This window comes from Drosophila teissieri, chromosome 2L, assembly GCF_016746235.2.
Source record: "Drosophila teissieri strain GT53w chromosome 2L, Prin_Dtei_1.1, whole genome shotgun sequence".
Lineage (NCBI taxonomy): Eukaryota > Metazoa > Arthropoda > Insecta > Diptera > Drosophilidae > Drosophila > Drosophila teissieri.
In genome coordinates, this window is record NC_053029.1 from 1,753,197 (window position 1) to 1,779,999 (window position 26,803).

Sequence of the window (26,803 nt, forward strand, 5' to 3'; positions counted from 1 at the left end):
TGGGCCACCCTAGAAATTCAAATCCGTTTCAAGCAAGTTGAATAAGCTTATTGAAATACATTGGTGGAAAGCAAAGATAAAAATTGAAACAAAGAGATCATATTCAAATTTTAATAAATTAATTTATCTGTTTAAGGTAAAACAATCTGAGCCAGCCAATCAATCCTAGACAATGTTTTTTTCAATTTTTAATTTTAATTTCTATAATACTTGCAAATTTTGAAGATCCCTTACCAGCTTTCACAAGATCTGGCAACGCCACCAGCGAGTTAAAAATAATTAAGTGTTTTTTATACTTTTATTTCACATCAACAACAAATCTGAATACGTTTAATATTTGGTGTACTATTCCATCTGCCAAAGGTCTCGACTACTGAACACCGTGTACTCGATGAGAATATTTCAACAGCTTTCCGCTTAAACTCTATGTATGTCTCAACAATGGTTTTCGAACCGTTTTTGAAGCGAACAACAACTGTTTTCGAACCATTTTTGAAGTGAATAACTGTCTGTTTGTGGGTTTTGGTGTTTGTGTAGATCAATTTATAATTTTAAAACGATTACAGCGACTAAAGCGAAGATATTCCAAGAGCGCGGCAACTGAACGAACATCTCGCACATAGTGTTTAGTGTTTTTTGGGCTTTTTGTTTATAAATAATGATTAGATCAAGGTTTAACATTGATAATAATGTCTAGTAACGAAGCATAGAGACAGCAAATGGGTTTGGTAGTTTAATTCTGATGTACTTGTGCGCCAGACACAAATTCCGAAAGTTGAAGTTCGACGAGCACCTGCACCGCCGCCTTTCCTTGGATCTACTGCGTCCAGCTCCCTTCTCCAAGATCCAGATCTCATTCGATGGGGCTGGTGTGGTTGGAATTTCGAAGTGGCCTGCGCTTACTGCGGCTTCCTGAACGACTTGCCGGCGAACTTGACGCCAGCGCCGATCTCCTCCTCGATGCGCAGGATCTGGTTGTACTTGGCCAGACGCTCCGAGCGGCAGGGAGCTCCGGTCTTGATCTGGCCGGTGGACAGACCCACGACCAGGTCACCGATGAACGAGTCCTCAGTCTCGCCGGAACGGTGAGAGACCATGGTGCCCCAGCCGTTCTGCTTGGCCAGCAGATGAGCGGCAATGGACTCGGTCACGGTACCGATCTGGTTGACCTTCAGGAGCAGGCAGTTGCAGGCCTTCTTCTCCACGGCGGTGGCAATGCGCTTGGGGTTGGTCACGGTCAGATCATCGCCCACGATCTGGATGCTGGTGGAGCCGGTCAGGTTGGTCCAGGCCTCCCAGTGGTCCTGGTCGAAGGGATCCTCAATCGAGACGATGGGGAAGTCCTTGATGAACTCCTGGTACAGGTTGGCCAGCTTGTCAGCGGGCAGCCACTGTGCCTTGTCGCTCTTCTCGTTCTTGAAGTCCAGATCGTACTGGCCATCCTTGTAGAACTCGGAAGCGGCCACATCCATGCCGATCTCGATCTTGCCGGTGTAGCCGGCCTTGGCGATGGCATCGCTGATCAGGTTCAGGGCCTCCTTGTTGGACTGGATGTTGGGGGCGAAGCCGCCCTCATCGCCCACGGCGGTGGCGTCCAGACCGAACTTGGCCTTGATCACGTTCTTCAGGTGGTGGTACACCTCGGAGCCCATCTTCATGGCCTCTGTGAAGCTGGTGGCGCCGGTGGGCAGGATCATGAACTCCTGCATGGCCAGCTTGTTGCCGGCGTGGCTGCCTCCGTTGATCACGTTGAAAGCGGGCACTGGCAGGATGATGTCCTTGTTGCCAGCCAGATCGGCAATGTGTTTGTACAGCGGCACGGCCTTCTTGGCGGCACCAGCCTTGGCCACGGCCAGGGAAACACCCAGGATGGCGTTGGCTCCGAACTTGCTCTTGTTCTCGGTGCCGTCCAACTTGATCATGAAGTTGTCGATGGCAGCCTGGTCGACCACATCCAGATTGGCCTTGATCAGCTCGGGGCCCAGGGTGTCGTTCACATGGCCGACGGCCTTCAGCACCGACTTGCCGTGGTAGTTGGCCTTGTCGTTGTCGCGCAGCTCCAGAGCCTCGTGGACACCGGTGGAGGCGCCAGACGGGACGGCGGCACGGAAGAGTCCCAGCTCGGTGGTCAGGTCGACCTCCACGGTGGGGTTGCCACGGGAGTCGTAGATCTGACGGGCCTTGATCGCTTTGATGGTCATCTCGTTGCTGTCACTGCAAAAACCAAAGTCCATGAGGACGGCAAATTAGTGGTTTTGCTATCAGGGGTTTCAATCTGGGCATGGTGTTCTATTAAATGGCTGACCGCAGACGAGGCCTTTCGGTGGTAATGGTGGATGTGCTCCAGAATATTCCCGAAATCCCCGCCATTGCTTGAAAACTTGAGGTTTTTAAATTCAAAAATGGGCAAATTGTAACTAAGTTGACAGTTGAATGAAATGAAATGTTTGGTGACATATTTGGAAATTTGTTGAAATCCCGAAAAATGGGTACCATAGAGGAACTAGGAAATCCTTCAAAGGAAGTGAAAAGAGGATATGGCTTAGCTATAATTTTAGCCTTATGTGTCAAAGCTTCCATATACATAAATGTATATGAGAACTATAGTATATAAACTTTATTTGTGCAAAGAATTGTAATCACTTGCAATTTGAGCGGCGAGTGGTGTAAGTTTATGTATCCCCACTTGGGTGTGACTTTCTTCATGGAATACTCGTAGTCTCGAAATGCCCCCTCTGCGTTTTCTATATTTAATTTGTCTTCAGATTTCAGTTAAATATTTCTAAAATTATTTAGAGTCACTGACACGGGCGGCATTTCCCGCTTCCCGCTTGCCGCTTTTCCGCTGTCTCAGTGGGAGAGTTTTCAGTTTTCTCTCTGCGAACAACCAAATGACCTCTAAGCTACTTTTAAAGGTCAGACCCAAAGTGAGGCGTCCAGCAAAGCCGCACTACGTGGAAAAGTTGCGAAAAACGAAAGTATCCCACTGCAGCGATACGGCAATTTGCTGTCAATTGAAATTATTAGATTTGTGCAATTAGATCGATTGGAAATGTACGAAAATGAGCCACTTTAAAATTTGCACAGCACCATTTGTTAGATAATCGCGCGGAAATCGCTTGCGAAAAATGCCCGATTTTCAAGCCTTTCGATTGCGAGTGATCTTTATGAGGTTCGCAGATAAAACAATTAAATATTTTCATAAGCTGGATGCACAAACACACACCAAGTCTAGCGTTATACATACCAAGTACTTTTGCGGATCTGCACAAATTTAAATCCAGATGAGAACTGGCTGACTGCTGATTTGCTTCTGAAACGCGGCGAAGCCGCGGAGAAACCGCTCGCCGATTTTTTGCTGCCCGCTAGCGACGACAAAAAGCGCAGACGCAGAAACTCAATATTAGTGATGGAAGTCCTCCTGCATATTCCCGAGATCCAAGCCATTGTGTGAATATTTAAAAGACGTCGGGGAAAACGCTTTTCATTTGGAACTTGAAAAATAAGTAATAGTATCAGCTAGAATATATGTTAAGTTTCGTTATATAAATCTTCAATATAAAAATCTTCCGATACATACAATATGATGAATTATTGTAAATATACATAAAAGCTCAGCTTAGGCGATGTTTTTTCGCCCACCTCTAGATGTATGTAAAAAGAGAGGGCCACTTACTTGTACTCTCCTTTATATGTATGCGTTTCCAGGTGCTCGCCGGTTTTCAGTGTGGGGGTGCGTTTTTCCCTTTTTTGTTGTTCCTGCTGGTATGTTTCCTATATTTTTTGGGGAAAATTGACCTTCGCACAAGGTTAGATGAACTGGGTTCCACACGCAGCTGTGGATTGCATGTCTATCTACAGGAGAGTAAATGCTCTCGTCAATAAAGCATAAACAATCAAATGGCATCAAGGGAAATGTAACAACCAATGGTGATAAACTGTTCCCGTGGTTTCTGGACAATCGGTCATTCAAAGTCACATACTTGTGTGGTTACTCACGCTTTGGAGCTTCCATAAATTAGGACAAATAAATGCTAAGCGGTTTTAAACAAATCGTACGATTATGTTTAGAGCTGCACAGCTGATCGGGTAATAAGTGCATGTGTTGGTTAACATTGCCGCCCACGCCCTGTTAGCGCTTTAAATTATTAGTTACATTTTAAAGATCATTTTGTAATAGAAATCAGTGATAAATACTGTTTAAATTAAATATATCTTAGTTATTGGGTTTTTTTTAAACAGATCTTAATAATAGAAAAAAACCAGAGCCTTTTTAAATAAAGATTAAAAAAAGGGGCAAAGAAATAACATGAATATAAACATTACAGCAGCAACTAAAACTGTTATTTTAACTTTAAAGACCAGGGCTGGCAATGGCAGTGTTGGTAAGCACGCGACTTGACCATATGTTTTGAAAGGCACACGCGGATTTTTTGTTTGGAGTTTTTAAATCGGCACTTTAAAATGAGCACTACCAGCACAATAGTTATGCCCGGCGAGCGGATCGCGGCCATTGAGGAGCTGGCCAAGAGCAAGCGCGTGATTCTCGGACCCGGACTGCGGCGATTGGACGACACGGTGGTGGCCAGCAAGGCGGGTCCACTTCGGCACAAGGAACCCGGCACCTTCTGGGTGGACAACTACCAGAGGCGGTACATCCCGGCGCGCGGAGATCTGGTACTGGGCATAGTGCGGGCCAAGGCGGGCGATCTGTATCGCGTGGACATCGGAGCAGCGGACACAGCCTCCATATCGTACCTCGCCTTCGAGGCGGCCACCAAGAAGAATCGCCCGGACCTGAACCCAGGGGATCTGATCTACGCGAGAGTCCTGAATGCCAGCGCGGACATTGAACCGGAGCTGGTCTGCGTCAATTCGGTGGGCAAGCGTGGCAAACTGGGCGTCCTCGCCGAGGGATTCTTCTTCAAGTGCAGCCTGAATCTGGGCAGGATGCTACTGCGGGAAAACTGCCCCGTTCTCGGCGCTCTAACCCGGGAACTGCCCTATGAGATCGCCGTGGGAGTCAATGGCAGGATCTGGCTGAAGGCGCATTCCCTGAAAGAAACCGTGGCCCTCGCCAATGCCATTTCGGCGCTGGAGCAATCGGGATGTGCGGAAATCGACAAGATATGCGGCAATCTCGGAGACTTCCTGCAGACCTAGCTTTAGTTCTTAGTTTACTTACTTTATATAAAAAGAAACGTTTAGCCAAACTGCTGTTGAATTTTGATGCGAGTGTTGGCGCAAAGGTAGAGTGTTGGAAGACCTGACTCGTTTACGTAAAGGAACTATCAGAGATGAGCAGATGGGAGAGCTTTTTCTGACTTGGTTGCTGCTCCACAGGATGCCTTATCAGAGATAATAGTACCCTTACTGGGCTGCCAATGGGCATTTACATATGTAATATAGCATCATTCGAACACAAATTTCCATTTTGCAGGGCTATCAGTAAGACTATGAGGTAATTACTTTCCCCAGTCACTGCGTCATCTCTGGTGCCCAGTAACAGCTGATCGATCAGACCCTCTCGCAGTGATTTCCGTGAGGGCAAGAACAGGTTTCAGTGCCTTCCGTTGCGGCAGAGGACAAAGGTTGCTCCGACCCAGCAGAGCCAGACAGAGTTAACGAGATGAGCTTCCTGGAGTTTCTGTTGCTCCTGCTGGTGCTGTACTATGTGGTGTACGTGCTCCTCTGGATCCTGCTGGACTGCAATGTGGCCCTGTGGTACAAGTCCCGTTTCGGAGTCTCGCTGTCGTCGATGCGCGGCCAGGTGGTTTGGATAACTGGTGCCTCGAGCGGAATTGGCCGGGCTCTGGCGCTCAGCTTGGCCAGACATGGCGTGAAACTGGTGCTAAGTGCCCGGCGGCTGGAGCAATTGGAGCAGGTGCAAGAGGAGTGCCTAGCTGCAGCCCGAGGACTGCTGGCCACCAAGGACGTGCTGGTCATTCAAATGGACATGCTCGATCTGGACGAGCACAAGACGCATCTCAACACGGTGCTCAATCACTTTCATCGGCTGGATGTCCTGGTCAACAATGCCGGCCGCTCCCAGCGAGCCAGTTGGACCGAAGTCGAGATCGAGGTGGACCGCGAGCTGTTCGAGCTGGATGTCTTCTCGGTGGTCCATCTCAGCCGCCTGGTAGTGCGCTACTTCGTGGAGCACAATGGCGGTCGAGGCCACATCGCTGCCACCTCCAGCATCGCCGGCTTCAGCCCAGTGCCATTTTCACCCACCTACTGTGCCGCCAAGCACGCACTGAATGCCTACTTGCTCTCCCTGAAAGTGGAGATGCGCAAGCTGGATGTGTCCCTCTTCGCACCGGGACCCATTGCCACCGACTTCCTGCAGGAGGCCTTCACGGGCTCGCAGGGCGAAAAGGTGGGCCTGAGTACGGCCAATCAGAAACGGATGACGGCCCAGAGATGTGGCGATCTGTTCGCCGTCGCCTTGGCCAATAAGATGGATCTCACCTGGTGCGGCCTCTTCCCCGTCAACACATTGGCCTACTGCGCCCGGAATCCCACGCTGAGCAAGATCCTGGCCCAGTTCATGACCGAGAAGACGCTGAACAAGATTCGCGAGGGCAAACTGTGAGAAAATCTCCGGTGAGCCTCGCCCTTTCCTCTTTCCTTCTTCCCCCTTCCAACGGCTCTCAGTCATCTTTTATACTCTTGTATAATGCTTAACTATATAATAAAATATATAAATATGTGCACAAGATTAAGTTGAGTGTGCGTTTGCATTGCGATAATCTTCACAGGCACAGTGGGATTCTTCAGTTTCTCCTATTCAATTGGTGAGCACGTAGAGGTAGTACGTTTAAAATGCAGAAAACGTCATGGTAATTGGTGAGTAACGAATTCTAAAATATTCTAGTTTACTTAAGTTATTATCCAGGAATTTAGTAATCTATCATCATTGCAACTGGTTCAGCTGCATACATCGTTTTGCCATTATAAACAGATTCAGGTGGCTGGTTAAAGCAACTCCGCCCACATTTACATTAAAATGATTTGTCAAGACTGCAGATTAGCTTGCATTATCTTATATTTATCTACTTGATCAACCAATTTAATCTAATCTTTTCCTAACGCGGCCTTGACGTGCGCGGGAATCTTGACCCGTTTTCGTTTCGCCTTTGTTATTGCAGTCTGCTCAACTCCCTTGAGTTGTGGCTTCGCCTTGTCCTTTTTGCTCTTCTTGCAGGATAGTGGATTGGGGTTCTTGGGACCTTTGTGCTTCTTGGGTTTGACTGCAGCTTCAGCTGGCTTCAGTCCCTGCTTCTCCTTCATGTAGTCGATTTTCTCGACCTGTTTGCCCAGCATTAGGTTTTTGGCCCGACGCAGCACCCACTTCTTGGAGGCTTTCGATGGGGCCTCCAAAACGGGAGTGGCTTTGTGCAGATAGAGTAGACAACGTCCGGGGATCTTGCGAAGACTCTCCTGCAGCAGACGATCCTGCGAGGCGACCACATACCGATTGTCCTTGGTCTAAAAGGTGAGTAATATTTTGACAATTGGGGCATATTTGACATTATGTGTTTCCCAATTTACCATCGACTTGATGCATTCGGAAGCGGGCACTGGTTTTCCCTCGTGTCCGCATTTGTGGACATGGAATCGCTTGACGATGGACGTGGCTCCAGTGAGAGGAGCTCCCAGAGATTCCGCCTCCAGGATAACACACTGGGTGGTCAGTAGCTTAACGCCGCACTGGAAGTACTTCTTTATCTGCTCATCTATGCCAATTTTTTGCTAAAAAATCAAAAATAACTAGGTAAATCAACAAGTGATATTTATATATGAAAGACTCAACCTGCAGGGCTGCCTGGCAGAAGGTGGCATCTATTAGCACTTGGTAGGGTTCCCGGTAGTCGAAATTGGTGGCAAAAAACACCAGAGTTTTGTGTGACTTCTTGAAACGTGATATTTTCATGATGTTTTTAAGCAGTCACTTAGTTTATCAAATGAAAACAAAAACAGCGTGCAATTATAGTGTTGAAAAGCGTTCAGCCTCAGCTGTTTTTGGCTAACAGACTGTATGAGCATAGCAGCTCTGTTGTAATTAACAGCTTGATGTTATCTGAATTCGAAATGCTTTACATTTGGCGCCAAACCGGAAGCAACAGAGAATGCATTTTCAACCCTCTTAAAGCGATTTCCCTCCCTTTCTCTTTTCCGCAGCTATTAGGCGTTTTGTTTTCATTTCCCTTCGCGTAGTCAGTTGTTTTTCCACTGCAGTTGCAGGCGCAGCAAGCAGCGCTTGAATAAAATTCATATTTTAATGACAGCGCTTCCTATTTAAGTGTCAATTTATACTGTAAGTTTGAAGTGATTGTGAAAAGTGTTTAACAACTAAAAAGTCAGTTAATCTTATGTTTAGTTATAAACTGTGTGCGAGGACTTTCGAAGCCTGTGATGCGTAGTTTTGGTTTGAGAAATCCCAGGTTGAGTTACGGCGCATTTATCATATTTGTGCCGCTTGCAATTACCATATTTTGGTTCTCCAGTTCTCTGTTTTTGTTTACGGCGTACATTAAGTTTTTCCTCTACCCCCTATTGCTTTTCTATAGCCTTCCCCTGCCCACTCACCCCTGATGGTTTTCCTCTTTGGTCAGTTTCTTGTTTTTCCTTAATCTGCTCAATTGACATACGATTGATGGATTTCTTGCTAATCATGCTGATTGGATTTAACGAGGTTTTCTTGATGAGTTTTTTATTGTACATACATTGTACATATAGAAAAATAAATCAACAACTATATAAAATTCTTAATTAAACAATTTAACAAGATTTAATACTAGAATATATTGTGCAGCTGTCATAATATTTTAATTTCAAAGTTCAATTTGCAAATGGATATGAATAGCCATTCACTCTCGCAGTTTTTTTCCGTGAACGATAAAGAATATTGGTCAAGTTTGCCTATAATGGCATGTCGATAAAGCCGCCAGTTGCGGCAGCTGTGTGATCCAGTATTGTTTTTCCTTGCTTTTCCAGCGTTAATCTCCCAAGGTTGGGCCATTGACAGCCGTGCTGGGTTGAAGGTTGGATCGTGGGTGCAAATACCTCTGAGATCTCGGATCCATTCCTCGAATGGATCATCTTCGCTTTCCACGTCTCCACTTTACGGCTGCTTCTTGCAGTTTATTCAACTTGTCGGTGGCGGAGCACAATGAAATGACCAAAAGCATAGTGGTATTCATATGCTAATCGATTGCGCACTCATATTCCCTCTTCAGAACACACCTTTCGCTATAGGAAAAATTGGATTTATTACGGAGTACTGTCATGTGCCGCATGTCTCGCATTCTGATTTTGGTACTCAGCTTTTTGGACGGCTTCTTTCGCTGTTTCCGGCGGGTTTTTCGGCAGTTTTCAGTTCCCATATTATGCCTTTGGATTTGAATGGAAAGTAAGTGACGCATCCGAGGGGAGGTAACTTCAGGTGGACTGGTGGTTGTGGAAAGAACCAGCAGTTCGCATTTAGTTATTATTCAGAGTAACTATGAAGTTCTGGTTAACTCGATTGGGGGAAGCACAGACAGAAATTGATGACTCGTGATTAGCTTTCTGTCCAATTAATCTATTTCTGGAATATAATTTATTTTTATCAATACAGCTAAGTCAATATAATTTCCGTGTAGATGATGAGAGCAAAGGAAATAACAAAAAATATTACAAATGCGTAAAACACTATGAAATATTAAAGGTATTTAATATTTTACTACTTGTTATATAACACTTGATACCCCAAAACTCTGATGAAAGCCCACGATTTTGAACATTATCGTTTTATGAACCACGGCTCGTTGAATTCTGATGCCGTAAGCGTTTCGGGCACCCATCCCCAGACTTTGAACTATATAAGATCATCCCGCATCTATAATTCATTCAACTGTGGTCTACGTTGCCATCGACACGATCGTCGTGGAATCAGCCATCCCATCCCGTTGGGAGCAGACCGAAATGCCAAGTAGCCTCCTTCGAAATCAACTTATTCATTCATTGATCCATTCACAATTAACACGTCACGCCAGCCCGCGCCCCTGCCGCCCCCATTTTTGTTGCAGTGTATGCATGTCAATCAGGCTTAGAAAACCGAAAGCCAGACTTTGTCTCCGGTTCCTCCGATTCCGCCGATTCCTCCGATTCCCTGCCCCTTTCTTAATTAGTGGACAAATGGTAAGCCGATTTGGATTTCTGGCGATGGCTCCCTATATGCGATACAGCGATGGGTGGGTATGGGTTTATGCCTCTCATTAGCGAAACATTTGGTGTCCCAAGTGGACTTTTAATAATGCGATTTTATTTTCTTGCGATTTCTGGCCGGGCATAAGGAAAGACTTCTCAGGCTCATTTGCTTGTTATTATAGTGCTTGCGAATCATTTCTAATTTCGCTATCACTTATCAGCTTGGAACTTTTTTTCCGAACTAAAAAGTGTCGCCCTGAGTATTTTCTAGCTTGCGAAAAATAGCTGATCGTGAACCCAGATTGAACCCTTGTTTGGAAGGCTTCGGTTGATGGGCACACGCTCCAGCATCGTGTCACCTCCGAGGGCTACTGGGCTTCTATGAGCACTCGATGAAGCCTTGGACCACATACATAAGTATATACATAGATCTGGGAGCACACCCAAAACTTTTCGCCGCCAGGGGGACACGCGATGGGTAATCAGTGCGCCGGACTTGTGGAGCGGTATCTCCTCAATCGCCATCGTCATCATCTCCTGCTTGCGTAGTTTCGACTCAGTCAGTTTGTTGACAACCAGCAGTAATTTGTTTTTAGCTTATTTAGATTTTCATATTTAAAAGCTGGGCTAGTGCCTCGCAGCTGAGCGAAAAGGAAACTGGCAATTTATTCACAAATGCGTGACAAAAGTCACATTAGCATGCTTTAAGCTCGGTTATGTGGGTTAGGAATATAGATTCCAAGCCAAGACCCATAAATTTGAGTAGCTGGGTGTCATTCGAAATTGGAAATGTGTCTGAGAATTTTGTTTGGTTATTTGTTTTTAAACAATTCGCAAGAATGTTTATGAATTGGCGGCGCCCCGGCTTGTAAACACGAGTATCAACTTATGAATGAATGAATGTTTGTACGCAATTTTAGTTTTATATGAAAATAGGAATATATGAAAATAAAACTAAAAAGTACTTATGTCTATTTATATAGAGACTCGATATCTCCCAATCTGAATCACCATTCTACTTCAGTAAAATCTTAAGCAGATCTACTCAAATCCCACATCGCAGGGGAAATAACGTGACGTTGTCTGGCAAATTATAAATGTAAATTAAACATTGCGACCGCCCATTCGTGTGCCAAGAAAATCCGCGTAGTGCTGAAATGGGCATAAATCATCTCTTGAGGTTTATTATATGGCGATTAACAAATATCCCGCCTGAAATCTACTTGGCTCAAAGGTCGTGGGAAGTGCAGCAAGTGTTTTGGCCGCAGTTGGTAGCCAAATAACTGGATGCGCAAATAACACACAGTAAACAGCATTATCTCTGGATATTGGCGGTGACAAAAACCACATAATTGGGTGCAGATAAGCAGGGAAAATAACTCCATTATCTATTCGCTATCTCTTGTTCCTTATCTCGGCCAAATAATTACTCTCTAAGTCAAGTTACGGGAAAACTGCGCCATTTATCGTAGAAATGTCAGTAGTTATTAGCCAAGTTGGCGAACCTGGTTAAATCAAAGGCTAGGCCTAAGCTCCGTATTGTTTCCCACTTGCAGCGCATATAATTAAGATTCATTTTCCAGAATTTTTATTTGACCCATTTCACAAATTTTCCTTGACTTGAATATAAATTTACCCTCCTGAATATAGAATTTTTTAAAAAATGAGGGGTGATTAACGATTTTAAGGTAGGTCCATGTACTTGTTTGATCTTTGGCCGGATCTGATCAGAATGGATTGTAATTAAGGGTTGCAGTACAATAAAAGGGATTGTTTAAGCCTGAGTGATCAGAAAACTAAATAGGCTTAGGTGGACCCAAGGCACTTGTTATTCCATTCAATGATTAAAGGTGAGGTTGAAAGTTGATAGATGTATAAATAGTAGCTATAGGTAATAGCTTAAATATGTATCTTTAAAATGCAGCAAAGAATCTACATAAACCTAATAATTACCCCTATTTTCATTGATCGGTGGATATTCAAACAACAATTAAAGCATTCTCCGCAGAAACTTTGCTGGGCAAAGGTACTTAAGTGTTTTAAACAAGCTTCGTCCCGTGGATTAACCCATTTAAAAAACTTGTAGCAACAGCCCTAGATCTATTTAGAAGCCAATTAGCCCAGCTAATCTCAGCACAATTAAGTTTTTCCAGCTCACGTGTCTCCTGTGAAGGCAGCAGACTGGCTTTATCGCAAGCCCTGCACAAACCAGTAATTAAAAAGTCAATACTTCAAATTGATTACACTGTAGTTCATATGCCAATGGCTTATTTTCAAGTAATTGCAGCCAGTCCCCGAGCTCGTCGATCAATAAACCCGAATAAATTCGCGCTCTGTCTATGAAACAATGCCAAAAGCCCCAGTCAAACTGCCATTTTCCACGTTGTTGTTAAAGCCCACACATAAATCAGCTCCAACCGCAAGCCGATTCACAGTAAAAGAAAAATTGTGGCAATTGAAAAACTAACGTCAGCTAACGTCATAGGAAAAACTTGACTTTGACTTGTGCAAACCACGCAACGCGATCGTTGGCGAAAAAAACCCAGAAAGAAATCGGGAGATTTGCCAAAGAGAGTCGCACTACGTAGTGCCTAACGGGATTGCGATGGAGGTCAGGGTATATTACTTGTAATGCAAAACTCATAAGCATATGCAAACAGCATGCTACTCGGCTCGACTGTTGGACACCCTGGCCAGACAAGAAAAATGATTGAACCCTTTCTGGAAACAACAAAAGGCAGGGTTATGAATAGGTCCTTACAGGATGACTGGAAAGTTCTCACCAAGAGCTTATGTTCGATAAAGTATATAACTCCTCATAATATATTATTAATCCGCATGCAGATTCGGCATACCCCGCACTCGTGGCGTTTACTGGATGCCGGAGTTGGGAGCAATCCCGTAACGTAACGCCAGGCGGAGACGTAACCGGCCGGCGAGAGAGAGGGAGAGTTTCCGCCGGAGCAGCTGAGTCGGGTTCGGGTTCGGATGGGGGGGTCTTATAAAGGCATCGCGGAGAGAGCTCCACCGCTTAGTTGATCGGCAGCGAGCGTGGCGAGCGCACGTGCAGCGGAGCATATATATATTCTTGTTCAGCAGGAATCGGAGTCGGGGGGAAAATCGAGACACACTGAAATCGAAGCACATTATGTATAGCACACGCAATTGAAATTAATTTACGCGTCGCTGCCCATCTGCATAAGTTCAATGGAAGCAGAGGCAAAAGCCGCAGCAATCGAAGCACAGACCGCAGACCGAGAGTAAAAGTAGAAAAATGTGAAGAAAGTGCAACAAAGACGAATTAGTAAATCGACAAAAAAAATACAAGAAGTGCGCCTAACAACAATAAAACAATCATCGCGTGTTCGTCCATATGCAAATCAAAGGTTAATTAGACACACTGCAATTATTCCGCGGTTGCCTGAGGATTACGAGAAACATTTCTCTGTGTTTATGTGTTTTCATTCAGAAATATTCGTTACGCGTCAACTCTTACGACTTCCCGAGAAGAATAGAAGAATACGAATAATTTGTGTACTACAGCGAAGAAAGAGCCGCTGAAGAACCTGCAGTCAAGAGGTTCGTTAACACCGCCGAGTTGGTTACCTTTTGACCCATTAAACGGAGAAGAACGATAGAAAGCTCGGGGGGGAGTGGAGTGCAGGAGCGGGTTGAATCACCAGAAGAATTGTGTAGACAAAGAACTGAAGAATACTGAATGTCTGCCAGGCACTGAGAAAAAAAGAAGAATGCTTCTAGTTTCTTGAATCTTTTAAATTTCTACAATATGGAAATTTCTCATAAATCTGCTCACATATGTACCATTGAATATGCATTTGTTTACAAATAAATACAAATATTTGTGAATGCGAAAGCTATGGATTATAAAGTAAACATTTCTGCTGCATATTTTGGCTTGTCTTTCTTGGAAGACAAGCTACCCGTCCTGCTCTTTCTTCGACTGCCCTCTCTGTCTGCCGCGTCACTCTTGAACAGAACTTGAAACTGGAAAATGTAGGCCATCGGATTAGAATCGACTTCATCGGCGGGTTTTTCTTTATCGTGCGACCCACTCCCACTCCCACTCACACTCCTATTATGCGATTATGCGATCCGCTGCGAACAGTATTTCTAGTTGCATCACTCGTGCCTCGACTCACTTATTCATGAGTGTGCTTTGAATGGGGAATTGTGCTATGCAAATTTATTCACTTCCATACCCATGCCCATGCCCATGCCCAGCCACAATGTGTTTCTAATTTGTTTGGGGCAATTACTTATATCGTGGACTTTTATTTCGCTACTCCAGCAGATAAATCTCTCTATCTAAATATCTAAATGCCCATTCAATCATCCTAATTTCCTTCAATTTGCTCATTACGCGACCCGGACAATAAAAAGTACAAACGTGTGCATACGAGTATATAGATATGAAGGCAAATAGCCAAGTAATGCACTCGAATTATAAATTATAAACAAACCGAATATAGCGGTCATTGGCTGACTGCCGCCACTCGAAGCGAGAAAGAATTCAACAATTGAACACAGAAAAAGGCAAGACAAATATTGGAAACCAAAACAAACTTAATATTATGCCGGCTACTGCGACGTTCATATGCGATGTATGTATGTACATACAAGTATGATCGCTGTCATACTTGTAGAACTCATTCTTGTGCATATATGTTTTCCGAGTCTGGCTGAGATAAACCCTGATCCATTAACATTATTTAGCTGGCCACGTGCTGGCCTTGGCGATGTCACTTTTCTTTATCGCGAGGCGAACAGTGAACAGTGAAATAGTGGTTCCAGGGGTCGTATACGTAATGCGCGGCTTAGTTTTCCTTTTTGTTTTGTATTTATCGTGGCTGTGCAGTAGCCAAGCCGAAACGATCAATTGCCTCATTCTATTGTAGTTCTCCTCTACTTTTGTTTTATTTTCTGTACTGAAGTTGTTCATGATCTTTCAGTTTCGTGACTTTAATTGAAATGGCGAGCGTTTTTCGATGGCGAGCGTTTTTCGAGTTTATGTGTATTTGCATGTCGAGCCAGCGGCGAAAAAATAACAATTTGCATCGACTCAGTTATGAACAGAGAACAGACAGCAGACAGCAGACCGAATGTCTAAATGTCGAAAGGTCCCAACGACCTTTGCGACGAGAGCTTTCCAAAATTATATGATTATTATCTACCCGGATTCTCATAGTTTCGTTTCGGTGCTTCTGAACCACTTATGAAGCTGGGTCACGATCTCTGGCTTACAAAGTGCATACACAATTATATTTGAGTCATCGCAGCTCGAGCTTAAAATGCTTAAAAGATAAGTGTTGCAATAAAAATATTAATTGTTGCTGAAATTCAGCTAGGGCACAGATTTATAAACAAAGATCTAAGTATGCACATTATACTTTATACGATAAATAAAGTAAAAATGCATGATAAAAACTAATTACGTGCAACATTGAAAGCCTTGTAGTCCCTGCAGTAAATTCACAACATACTCCCGATTTAGGTATTCATCCGTGATCTAATATGCCACCATGGTCGAGTACTTCGATTTTCTGATTTCATATGCATAGACATGAGCACTCCAAAGTGTTCACAGTTCACATATAAAATTATGTCATTCGCCAAACGTCGTGAATGGGTCGACCATATGCTGAACTCAATTGTGTCTGCCACAGTCGCCCAATCAATGGAAACTGTCAACTCAATGAAACTGCACTCGAAATGCACTCAAGACAGAACCAGTTGAACTTCCAGTTGCCACCAAGATCATGTCGCACTTCTCGACTCGAGCGGCTCTATTTTTTTGGCTAATCAAAGACTGCGAACTGCGAAAATCGTGTAAATGATTTGCAGTTCTTTATGTGAAACGGGTTTCGCCTTGTCTCTCAACAGTGTTTGACTTGTCATTCAGCTAACAAGCCAGACACAAACTCTTTACACCAAAGTCAATATCAGTTGGCTACTCGAAACTTGTTGGCCAAACAAAATCGAAAAACACATGGGTGGACAACCTGGCAAAAAAGAGCCGCCCAAAGCCGCTGGAAAAGCGCTTTTCAATTTGCATGTGTGCTAGCCTAGATATTCGTTCTTTGAAGGTTTCGTGTTGAGAAAGGCAGTGCAATTTAGTATAGTAGTTAATAAACTATTTCCCAATAGTTACACACCTGTCCATCAAGTGCAAACAACATTCTAGGCGATTCCGCCCAGCTTATTTGTTTGCATAAGTAATTAGCAAACCCTAAATCGGGCAGAAAATTACTGACCTAAGTCAAGGGTACATAAAATTAGCAAACATTAGCTAACAGGGGAATAATCAACTATAAATCAATTCTAATTTCATTAGGACTGGAACATCAATATTTGCTATTGACACCGTTTCTTCAATTCACTACCAAGTCTCTGATTTTATTCGTTCTTTGAGTGTCTATTTTTGCATAATGTCGAGTCATCGATTCAAAGAGGAGAAATTCCACCAAAGATGACGGGCGAAAAGTTTAATTGGTTACATGCCATAGTTTTTAGAACATAAAACTGTCTGTGAATAAACTTAAAGTTTATTGGACTCCAAAGGGGAATTCTCAGCAGAAAAGGGATCGCCAGACTGCCAGCCTACAAAACTGTCTATCCATCAGACTGACAGACCTCACATTTCACTTAGCGAAGTGCCCCCATCCCCCATAAATGCCTTTTACACCTCAATAACTTTCTTTGTTCGAGGCGGGCTTAAACAAAAGCCCAGAAAACAAAACAAACTGGGTTTTTATATATATTTATATAAGACATATTTAATGACGCATCTGCTAAGTTAGCGCATCTGCAAGTGAGCCTATAAAGTGTCTTACTAAATTGCACAAGCTAAGTGAAACGCCCCCAAAAATTTAGTTAACAAACAAATAAATAATTTGTAGTCAAATAGCAACATTAAATGAAGTTAACGCCCCAGCGAGCAAACAGGTCGTTAATTCTGAAGCGGCTTCTATAATTCTACACTTGGGCGAAAAACTGTTGAAAGGCCATCAATTATAAACGTGAATTCTGTTTTTCGATGGACCACATAACTAGAGAGAAAATTAATTAGCATTATAATTAATATAGCAATATTAGCGTTCAGTCTCCGCCTTGGCGTTCAAACGCAGATTACTGCAACACATTTATTGATTGTATTCAAACACGTCTGCGTTGATAAGCCTAATCTTCGCAGTTTCCTGAACCCTCGACCAGTTTGCAACGCATCTAAAGAGTGCATTCCTCTGCGTGACATTCCAGATTCCTGCGCTGACCAGCAGACCAGAAACATTGAGGAATCCGCACCAACATGACCCTCTTGCCAGACATCAAGGCCTCGGACGCCGCCTGCTGCGTGGGTGGTGCGAGCAGTGATGCCAGCAGCAGTTCCGGCGTCGGCAGTCTCAAGGATCACCATGGTGACCACGATGGCGGTTGCCTGGGCATAAACTGTTGCACCACGGCGGCCAGCTCGGAGCTGTCCATCGACGAGACGTCGTCGACCTCGTCCCGCGGCTCCTCCGAGCTGACCACCAAGGTGACCAATGACCTGAGCGAATTCCAGAGGCCCAACTACCACCAGGCGGTGGCACATGCCAACTTCGACCACTGCGATCCCGTGGACATCGAGTTCTCCGACGTGCGCTACACGGTGAAGAAGTTCTCCTTCCCGGAGCGAAAGTTCGGTGCGTACCCCACATCTTTGATAGTGTTTAATAGTGTTTTATTGAGATATTTACATTTTGCGCCGCAGTCAGCAAGGAGATCCTTCATGGCCTGAACGGCAGCTTCCGGTCTGGCGAACTCACGGCCATCATGGGTCCTTCGGGAGCTGGGAAGAGCACGCTGCTCAATGTGATGTCCGGATTTTGGTGAGTCTTCTGAACTTCCGCACAGCTGAACTTGAAAATGGATTTGCAGCTTGGCGGGCAGCTTGGCATTTAATTTATGGTTATATCGCTGAATTTGCAATCTGTTTCGTGCCATTTAATTACACATTGGACACATCGGCTGTGCATATAAAGTGCAGACGTCGCAGTCGTTCAATCAATCAGCACATTGTTTGAGCAACACAGCTGCATTTGGTTAGCTATATAATTAAATTTGTACATGGCTGGGTTAGAGATCAAAGGGCTTGAAGAGGGTCTTGTGGAAATGCACCTAGTTCCAGTATCTCCTAGTCATATGCAAATACAGATTAGAAAGCAAATGGTTGCAAGTAAGCTGTAGGGTGTATGATTTCATATTTCCATATTCCCTGGAGCTATTCGATTTGCATTTAGATTTAGAGCAATCTGCACTTGGCAAATGTCTAAACTGATAGCCTGATAGCTGTGTGCACAGTACACATGAATCACAATCGCGCGTTTCGTTTGACGTCTGGAAGTCGGTGCACTTGCGATTGCCGTTCCATCCCGGACATAATCTCATCACTTCCTCCGGCAGCGCGGTTCAAGTTCTCAGCCATTGCATAATTAGGACTTCAGTCGGGGATTCGGGGTTGGGTAACAATCTCTGAGTCACAAGCCCACGAATTGACGTATCTCGCAGGAAATCGACGCTTAATCGCAGCGCTCTTTTTGATGGCCAACTGACAGCTATTACAGCATTTTTAGTAAATAAACATTTTAGCAATTTATACATGCACCGCACGTGCAGAGGGGAGATGTTGCGCGTCTGGCCCGTGTAACCATACTTGTATACTGCAGGCTGCTGCTTTAATTATCATGATCAAGTTGTGGAAGTGGACGTGGTGGCATAAACGATGCCCCCAGGCGGTACACGGGTTTTCATTGCTAAACGTTATCGGTCAGTAAACTATGAACTTGAAAGTGGCGCATGTATGTACATATGGTTCGGTTTACTTCCCCGAACCAGACGCTTGCGAAGCTATTTTTTTATTCAGCCCGGCTTATGTTGAACCGATGTACGTTATTGTAATTATATTGTGATTTTTGTTCAACAGCTCCACTGGCGTGTCGGGCGATATCCGGGTAAACAAAAAGCCAATGGCTCCCAGCTCGGAGCGGTTCCGCCAAATGCTGTGCTACATCCACCAGGACGATCTGCTGCGTCCGCAGCTGCTGGTCGGCGAGATAATGCTCCTGGCGGCCCATCTGAAACTGGGCTTCAAGGTCACCAAGGCGTACAAAATGGACCTGGTAAGTGATCATCCATATATTTACAGCTCTCAAGAAGCCCAAAGAAGTGCGAGGATATCAGGGCAATGATGCGATATCTTATCTTATTCGAAATACTTCTGGTACCATCTGCAGATCAAACACATCTTATCGCTGCTGGGTCTGGACCATCGCTACAATGTGCCCACCGGGAAGCTTTCGGGTGGCCAGAAGAAGCGACTCGCAATCGCCCTGGAGCTGATAAGTAATCCTCCCGTGCTATATCTGGATGAGCCGACGACGTGAGTGACACTATACTACTATACTATAAGCGCAGACTTATGTAATTAGAGTAGCCATCGCAGTAGTGATCATCTCCAGCGCTCTGAAGGCGATGATGAGCAAACTTTGCCTGGCGGAAATTCAGCAAAAATACCAACTGACCCACAAGTCAAGTTTGTCCCCGTCTGTATTTCTACTTGTCTTTATAGCAATAGGGCTTATCAATTGTCCAGATAGTCTGTTTAATAGTTTAGTTTGCTTTGATTAGGTGCTGCTCAGTGGGCTGTAAACAGTTTGTTATTTAAATTTTAGCATGCGACATGTATCTTGTTATTGAATATTCATTTAATTACTGCGCTATCTGGCTGATAATCGCGTAATTAATTAAATTGTTCATTAGTTGTAGATTACTTTAATGGGGATCGATGGGTCTGCGGCTATATTTATAGCCAAATCAGATTTATGCAGCAATTAGTGGCCAGCTATTTTGAGTTGTCTGGATGGCGATTATGAACCCTTTTCAGGGGACATGACTAAGTAAAAGTTGATTCAGACAACTCGCTGAACACTCCACAATCCCGAAGTGAAAACCGTGACTGGATGGTTTACAAACAAAGGGAGTTGCCAGCTCCAGAAATATACCAAGAATAAAAGCAGAGAACAACGGGGTTATTTTTGAGCAACGCTTTGATATCATGTTCATTCCAATAAACCTCTCTTTTTTTTTTACCATTTATTGACTGATAGTAAGTCCAAGATATGTGTATATATGTATAGAAGGCTATTAAGCAAAGTGTGAACCTGAATTTAGGATATGGATACGAATACCTATTTGAAGTGAGACGTATATCTCAATTACAGGCAGTTATTAACACTTACAAAAACTCGTTTTTGAAATTGTCCAATAAAATGCCGACTGCAAGTCGATCAAATCTTTGCAATGCCGCTTGACTTGCATTGCTAAATGGATTTTGGGAACAAACTCGTTTGTCACTTTCAATTCGAGTTCGCTTCAAGTTCAAGCCCCAATCTCACCTACCATTAAAGTTTCAGTTGCCCAATTGTTTGATGTTCTTTTCTGTCAGTAAGGCAGAGCTTTAATGGGGTTGTTATTCTTCAAAGGTTAGGCAGGCAGCAATTAAGCAAAGTTGACTCACTCCGAAAGTTGAATTAATTGCCGGGTCGTTCTGCTCGTCTTCTCGGATTCCAGAGGCTTGGACAGCTCCTCGTGCAGCTCCTGCGTGGCTCTGCTGAAGAAGCTGGCGTCCCAGGGCCACACGATAGTCTGCACCATCCACCAGCCGAGTGCCCTGATCTTCGAGATGTTCGACAAGCTCTACACCGTCGTGGATGGCCACTGCATGTACCAAGGACCTGTGCGGGAACTGGTGCCCTTCCTGGCCGACCAGCAGCTCGTCTGCCCCAGCTACCACAACCCGGCCGACTATCGTAAGTTCCCCACTTTCATGCCCTGATCTCCATCTACCCATCTATATACTATATCATATCACATCGTATCATTTCATATGGATTCCAGTGCTGGAAGTGGCCGTGGGCGAGCATCAACGTGACCTGAATGAGCTAATCTATGCGGCCAATAAAAAGTATTACGAGGATGTGGATCGCTGTCGCTTTATGAGCAGTGCCGATATGTCACGCCTCGTGGCCACGATTAAAGGTGAGTTCTGAGCTCCTCGGATCTGTTGCCATGCTTCGGTTATTAAAGTAAATTCTAAATATAAAAGTTTGAATGAAGTTTTATGCGAATATTGTTACGGTCAAGTGATAGCATCTTTATGTGGCCACGTTTTAAAGTTGAGTCGATAAAGTGGAGGTGTGTGCCACTATTTCGGTGTTATAAACGTGTTGCCCATTTAGACTTGGCAACAATTGATAGCTACACATACGAGTATACGAGTTTTTTTTTGCGGAAAATGGCCAATTGTTGGCCTGGCATGGTGCAGAAAATTTCCAAATTTCCCCTACTTTACCTGCCAGCTACCATCATGAACTTTCTCCAAATTGCAGACAACATCGGCGCCAAAACGCTGGGCGAAGCGCTGGCCTCCGTTGCGCAGGTGCAGTTCTCCACCTTCGACTACGTGAAGGCCTCGCCGCAGGAGCTGGCTCTGGAGGAGATCAAGGCACTGAACGGCGCCACCGAGGGCACGGACCCAGAGCTCCTCGAGAAGAATCTGCAGCCCCATCCCCATCCCCATCCCCAGCCACAGAGGCTTGCCAGTGGCAGTGAGCTTGCCAGGCCGGCAATGGCCAATGCCATTCGATCGGCCTCGTTCCTCATGCAGTATGTGCTCCTGATGCAGCGCATCTTGATTTGCGCCAAGCGAAACTACGTGAGTAGAAATACAGTGGGGTCATAATAACTAATTATCATGCAATCGGAAACGCTCAAAGTTCAAGGGCCGAAATATGGCATACATATATTATATTACTTATATACTTAAGCTTACGTTTTAAAGACTCGCCTGCAATAATTTTAATGCACAAAGTGGGTAACAATTAGCTTAAAGCCAGTTTAGGGCAGTGACTGAGTGGCTGAGTGGCAGAGTGGCTAAGAGTTGATGGGCTGTCAAGTTGATTTGGTAATTGGTGCGGCGTCCTCGAAAAAGTGAATCCAGTTTCGGCTAATCTCGTTTCTGCGTAATTCTTAATGGCTAATCTCTCAAATAGCCGCTTTTTACTTTATTTCGCTTTATTTCTCCGGGCAATTACAGCACAGCTGCACATTACCATTTACGGCCACAATGGCCGTAGTACATTAAGTACTTACTATAAGTTTTTTTTTGGGAAGGTTGGCCACTTCGCCACGCTTTCGGATTTTGCTAAAAAATCATACGAAAATGGGACTTATGCATGCTTTTAATTGTGATATAAGATCATGCATGCGGAATATAATAGGGCATTTGCTGAGTTTTTTTTTTCGTTTCCGAGAGCATTATACCTAAAACATATAATCGGGGCATTAAGCATAATTTTATTTTGCAACTTGTGGGCTCATAAGTAATTCATGCACACAACTCGATTGTGTAATTGAATTTCTCATAGCTAACCAGTATGGATTAGATGGTTTCTTCTACACTTAACACGGCTTGCAGTTCGTTGGCAGTGCGACAAATGAAAACAAATGACTGAGGGCAAAGGCTCAAATACTTAGCATAAAAATGAAATAAATAAATAAATAACTTCGGAATCAGAGACGCCATCGAGATTGATGACCGGCGTTTATCATCTGAATGTGCCCAATTAGCACTTGGCGAACGTTTCAGATGTGAAATTGAACAGCTTGTGTGATGACCACTTAGCGAGCTAACTCGCTTTTATGTGACTGCACACGATTAATGTGGATCTGCATACACACTGCACTCGGCCACTCAAACACTGGAGTGTGGGCATAGCTTTGTTAGCACCTCCACAACTTTGTTAGCCACCGATATTGACTTGTCAGCGTAGTGTCATAGAACTGGCCAACCAACTAACCAACCAACCAACCAACCAACCGGCCAGAATCCGAGAATCTCGGAGCCACTCGAGCGGCTCGTAACTCAAAAGTAATGCCAGCACTCAGCCTTCACACAGATTTCGGCTTTAGTTCGTTCTAATGACCAACATCCACTGCACGAGCTCTTGCTGGCTATTGGTGGTTGCCCAAGGTACAGCTGCGGTCACTGCATTAGCCATCAAATTGTGGAGCCAGCTAATTAAAAGGCGTTTCTTACACTGTTTCCTATTATTTAACACTTGTCTAAGAACGAACATGATTATTACACTTACGGGCTTAGCTAACGCAATATGTAATAGCTTAGACCCACTTTCACACAAGATAGTTAACTGCTTGGCGCTTTTATGGACATGACAAATAGCCCTACCTTGGGGAAACTGCCCATAAGTGTGTCACTTAAAGTGAAATCTGCTGCGAACACAAAAACTAACGACTAACTAACGAAAACTGCGTATTTACAAGGACATTAAAGAGTTCTGCGCATTCGCATGAGAAAGTAAAAGACTGCGATTACATAAACTATCTAGCAATTAAAGTTTCTATGAATTAGGCAGGGAAAACTAGTTGCTTGATATTAATTTGTATTAACCCTATGCCTTGTATCTTTTTCCAGTTTCTGCTGCTGGCCCGCATCTTCTCGCACATTTTCATCGGAGTCGTCTTCGGGTATCTGTACATGAACGTGGGCAACAATGCGCAGAGTGTGCTGGGAAACTACGTGTATCTGTACGGCTCCACGCTGCTCTTGGTCTACACCGGCAAGATGGCAGTGGTCTTGACGTGTAAGTAGCTGCAATCGCTGGCCTCACCTCCCAAATGCATTTGTCCAAGTGTCCAAGTGGTTCTCGAGTGCTATCGCGCAGCTCCGGCTTGGCCTCTCCCAGTTTCCAGTCATTGGTTTTCTTGGATAGCCAAGTTATGCAAAAATTTGTCGCCAGATTTGGCAGAAACTGCAGCTGTTCTTGCGCAATCTCTGTTTATTTTGGCCACTGTGCTTTGTCTTCAGCTGCCGCATTCTAAGATACTTCGGCTAGATACTTATATAACTCGGCTTGCGGATTAGCCAATAATTTCTTGGCATTTGCACAAAATTTCGGGGGTCTTAATTGGCGAAAAGGAAACAAGATTTTGTGCTTAGATAGTGGATCATTAGCTGGGTTGGTTTCGACTTTCAGAAATGTCTTTCAGTTAGCTGAGTTGTTAAGATTAAAACTGTGTTGTGAGATATCATATACATAATGTCTGTTCTATTGGTTATGTCGACATGCTAAAACCTCTTCAGAATCTATTATCTAGAGATCTCTAGGCATAAACTATAAATTATCAGCGTTCCCAATTCGCCAAAATAAACCTATTGAAAGTATATTTATTGGAACATTAACCCTCGCAGCGAGGACAGATTTGATTAGCGATAAAAGATCTCTGTCGATCCACTTTGTCATTTATAATTTCCATGTAAATTGCCAGAAATTGCACTTCTCACCCCGAAAAAGGCGATCCCGAAGTCCGCTAAGTAAATAATTATAAAATACAAGAGACACAAGCTGCGATTATTGTATAATAAAACCGGTTGGCCAGCGATTCTCGACTCTCTTACAATAAATTGCTGCAGACAGGAGGCATTGGACCTGGGGGAGTTGGGGATTCGATCTTTACCGGTTTCGGTTTACTGACCTGACCTACATATGTATAATGCCCTTACCTTCGTGCGCACACTTCGCATCGCATCGCATCGCATCGAATTGAATTGAATTGAATTTAATCGCAATCTCATTTATCAATTAACTTTATCCGCAGTTCCGCTGGAAATTGACATGCTGACACGGGAGCACTTCAACCGCTGGTACAAGCTGGGTCCCTACTTCCTCTCGCTGATCTCCTTCGAAATACCCTTCCAGGTGAGTCTCCCCCCATGGCTGATACTATAGATCACCAGACCGATCAGAACCCAACCCCAACGGTGGCGATGGTGCTCATTAATCATCATTTAGAGCTAAGCTTCCATAGGTGGCAGTGGCCTAATGAATTGCCGCTCGGTCATTAAGTCAAATTAACGATGTGAAATCGGCGATGTTCGAGTTTGCGTTGCATTTGCGTGACAGAATCGCGTAAGCCGCGACTACCTGTAATTTTGCAGTGATTGTTCCGATACTCCGGCATATATACCTGCATATGTAGTGAAATTGGCATTGAAAGAAACTCTTTTGTTTGCCGCAATGCTTTACGATTCGAAAGCCTGGCATTTTTGGTAATTAGGGGCAGCATTCTCATGTCAGCTTTTCCACTTTTTGTGGTGTCATACCAGTTCTACACATATGAAAGTAGGAACCCATAGACTGGTTTTATCTAATCTGCCTACTATTAATCACTTATCACGGCCCATATCAATGCAATGAATTATAATATTATCATAAATGGTAAATGACACACAAATCAATATTAATATGTATGGCAATTCAACTAATCAACCAATCAATAATTCCTTCCTTTCCCAATGGCTTACTCATATTTGTGTTTCCACATTTCAGAGCCTCTGCACCGCCATGTACATCATCATCAGCGTGCATCTGACTGGAAACGATGCCACGGACTCATTCCGGATCTATTACTTTGTGCTGCTGGGCATAATGGCCTCTTTGAGTGCCCAGGCCTGGGGCTTCTTCGTGGGAGCCACGTTGCCAACCAAGGTGGGTTCTACACCATCAAGATCATCAGCTAACTGGGAATCCAATTGGTATTAACTGATCTCTCTTCCTCAGCTTGCCGTGTTCTTGGGACCCATTCTGGCGGTGATGTTCTCCGTGTTTGGCTTCTGCACACGCTACATCGACATCACGCCCCTCTTCCGATGGATGTGGCACTTGAGTTACTTCCGAGCCGGATTCCATGGGGCGTTGAACGCCATCTACGGAATGGATCGACCTTTCCTGGAGTGCCCCGAGACTGCGATGTACTGCCACTTCCGCAGCCCGAAGGTCTTCCTCAAGTACATGATGATATCGGATGTGCACATGTCCGACTGCCTGATCCTCATGGGCATCGTGATTGGAGTCATGCATGTGCTGACCATCCTCACACTGTGGCACAAGCTAAACAAGCGATAGGATTTCATGCCCAATGCTTAGTCCCAGTCTTAATCCTTTTGTACATAGTCGGGTGTCTTTCCATCTCTCCTTGTTTTAAGTTTTATATTCGAAACTTCCCTTTTTTGTGTTTTTATGATTGATCGACCGATTCGATGTTAGCTTAGGTATTTATTTAGATATTCTCTGAAATATTGTATGCAAGAAGGCTTTAGGGTAGCTTACTCCAGTTTAAGTGCTGATATACCAAAAAGGAAGATCAACTGCAACACAATCGCTATACCCCCCGTTTCCATCTTGCCCTGTAAACTGTAAACTTCATCCACTGAGCTGGATCTCCGCGAGGAACTACAGCCATGCCACGTCTTGAATATTCATCTACTCCTATAAGGTCCGCTACAAAGATACTTTTGTGATCAACATTTTGTTTCGTCTCTTTAGTGATTAGCCTTAGTTTTAGCCCTAAGTTCGAATTATTTGTACATGGTATATTTCGTTTAGTTTGTGTTTTAAATTTTTGTTTTTATAATAAAACGTTTGGTACATATGATGACTTCTCTTTGCTTACTGATTATTGAGATGCCTTAATG

At 44.2% G+C, this 26,803-nt stretch overlaps 5 protein-coding genes across 6 annotated transcripts; 3 read left to right on the top strand and 2 right to left on the bottom strand.

The window, feature by feature from the left end:
• Window positions 1-625: 625 nt before the first annotated feature.
• Window positions 626-3,831, bottom strand: LOC122611429 (enolase). Its single transcript, XM_043784496.1, has 3 exons — window positions 3,677-3,831; window positions 3,248-3,494; window positions 626-2,214 (listed from the first exon to the last, which is right to left on the bottom strand). Exons 2-3 carry the CDS (start codon window positions 3,445-3,447, stop codon window positions 900-902), a joined length of 1,515 nt encoding a protein of 504 aa, XP_043640431.1. The 5' UTR covers window positions 3,448-3,494; window positions 3,677-3,831; the 3' UTR covers window positions 626-899.
• A 517-nt stretch (window positions 3,832-4,348) lies between these two features.
• LOC122611431 (exosome complex component RRP40) lies at window positions 4,349-5,213 on the top strand. The gene has a single exon (XM_043784498.1). It carries the CDS (start codon window positions 4,465-4,467, stop codon window positions 5,161-5,163), a length of 699 nt encoding a protein of 232 aa, XP_043640433.1. The 5' UTR covers window positions 4,349-4,464; the 3' UTR covers window positions 5,164-5,213.
• Window positions 5,214-5,513: 300 nt separating this feature from the next.
• Window positions 5,514-6,725, top strand: LOC122611430 (dehydrogenase/reductase SDR family member 7). Its single transcript, XM_043784497.1, has one exon. The coding sequence runs from the start codon at window positions 5,630-5,632 to the stop codon at window positions 6,593-6,595; it is 966 nt and encodes a 321-aa protein (XP_043640432.1). The 5' UTR covers window positions 5,514-5,629; the 3' UTR covers window positions 6,596-6,725.
• A 334-nt stretch (window positions 6,726-7,059) lies between these two features.
• LOC122626399 (rRNA-processing protein UTP23 homolog) lies at window positions 7,060-7,979 on the bottom strand. The gene is made up of 3 exons (XM_043806645.1): window positions 7,817-7,979; window positions 7,555-7,755; window positions 7,060-7,491 (listed from the first exon to the last, which is right to left on the bottom strand). The coding sequence occupies exons 1-3, from the start codon at window positions 7,934-7,936 to the stop codon at window positions 7,078-7,080; spliced, it is 735 nt and encodes a 244-aa protein (XP_043662580.1). The 5' UTR covers window positions 7,937-7,979; the 3' UTR covers window positions 7,060-7,077.
• Window positions 7,980-8,216: 237 nt separating this feature from the next.
• On the top strand, window positions 8,217-26,763 carry LOC122619133 (ATP-binding cassette sub-family G member 1). Of its 2 annotated transcripts, none has more exons than XM_043795887.1 (12): window positions 8,217-8,320; window positions 17,470-17,894; window positions 17,963-18,080; window positions 19,175-19,370; window positions 19,485-19,630; window positions 20,821-21,059; window positions 21,148-21,288; window positions 21,639-21,964; window positions 23,744-23,912; window positions 24,928-25,028; window positions 25,659-25,817; window positions 25,890-26,763. In XM_043795887.1, exons 2-12 carry the CDS (start codon window positions 17,519-17,521, stop codon window positions 26,232-26,234), a joined length of 2,316 nt encoding a protein of 771 aa, XP_043651822.1. In that variant the 5' UTR covers window positions 8,217-8,320; window positions 17,470-17,518; the 3' UTR covers window positions 26,235-26,763. The 2 variants fall into 2 exon arrangements, with proteins under 2 accessions (XP_043651822.1, XP_043651813.1); XM_043795878.1 differs by lacking the exon at window positions 8,217-8,320 and adding an exon at window positions 13,241-13,773.
• The last annotated feature ends 40 nt before the right edge of the window (window positions 26,764-26,803 follow it).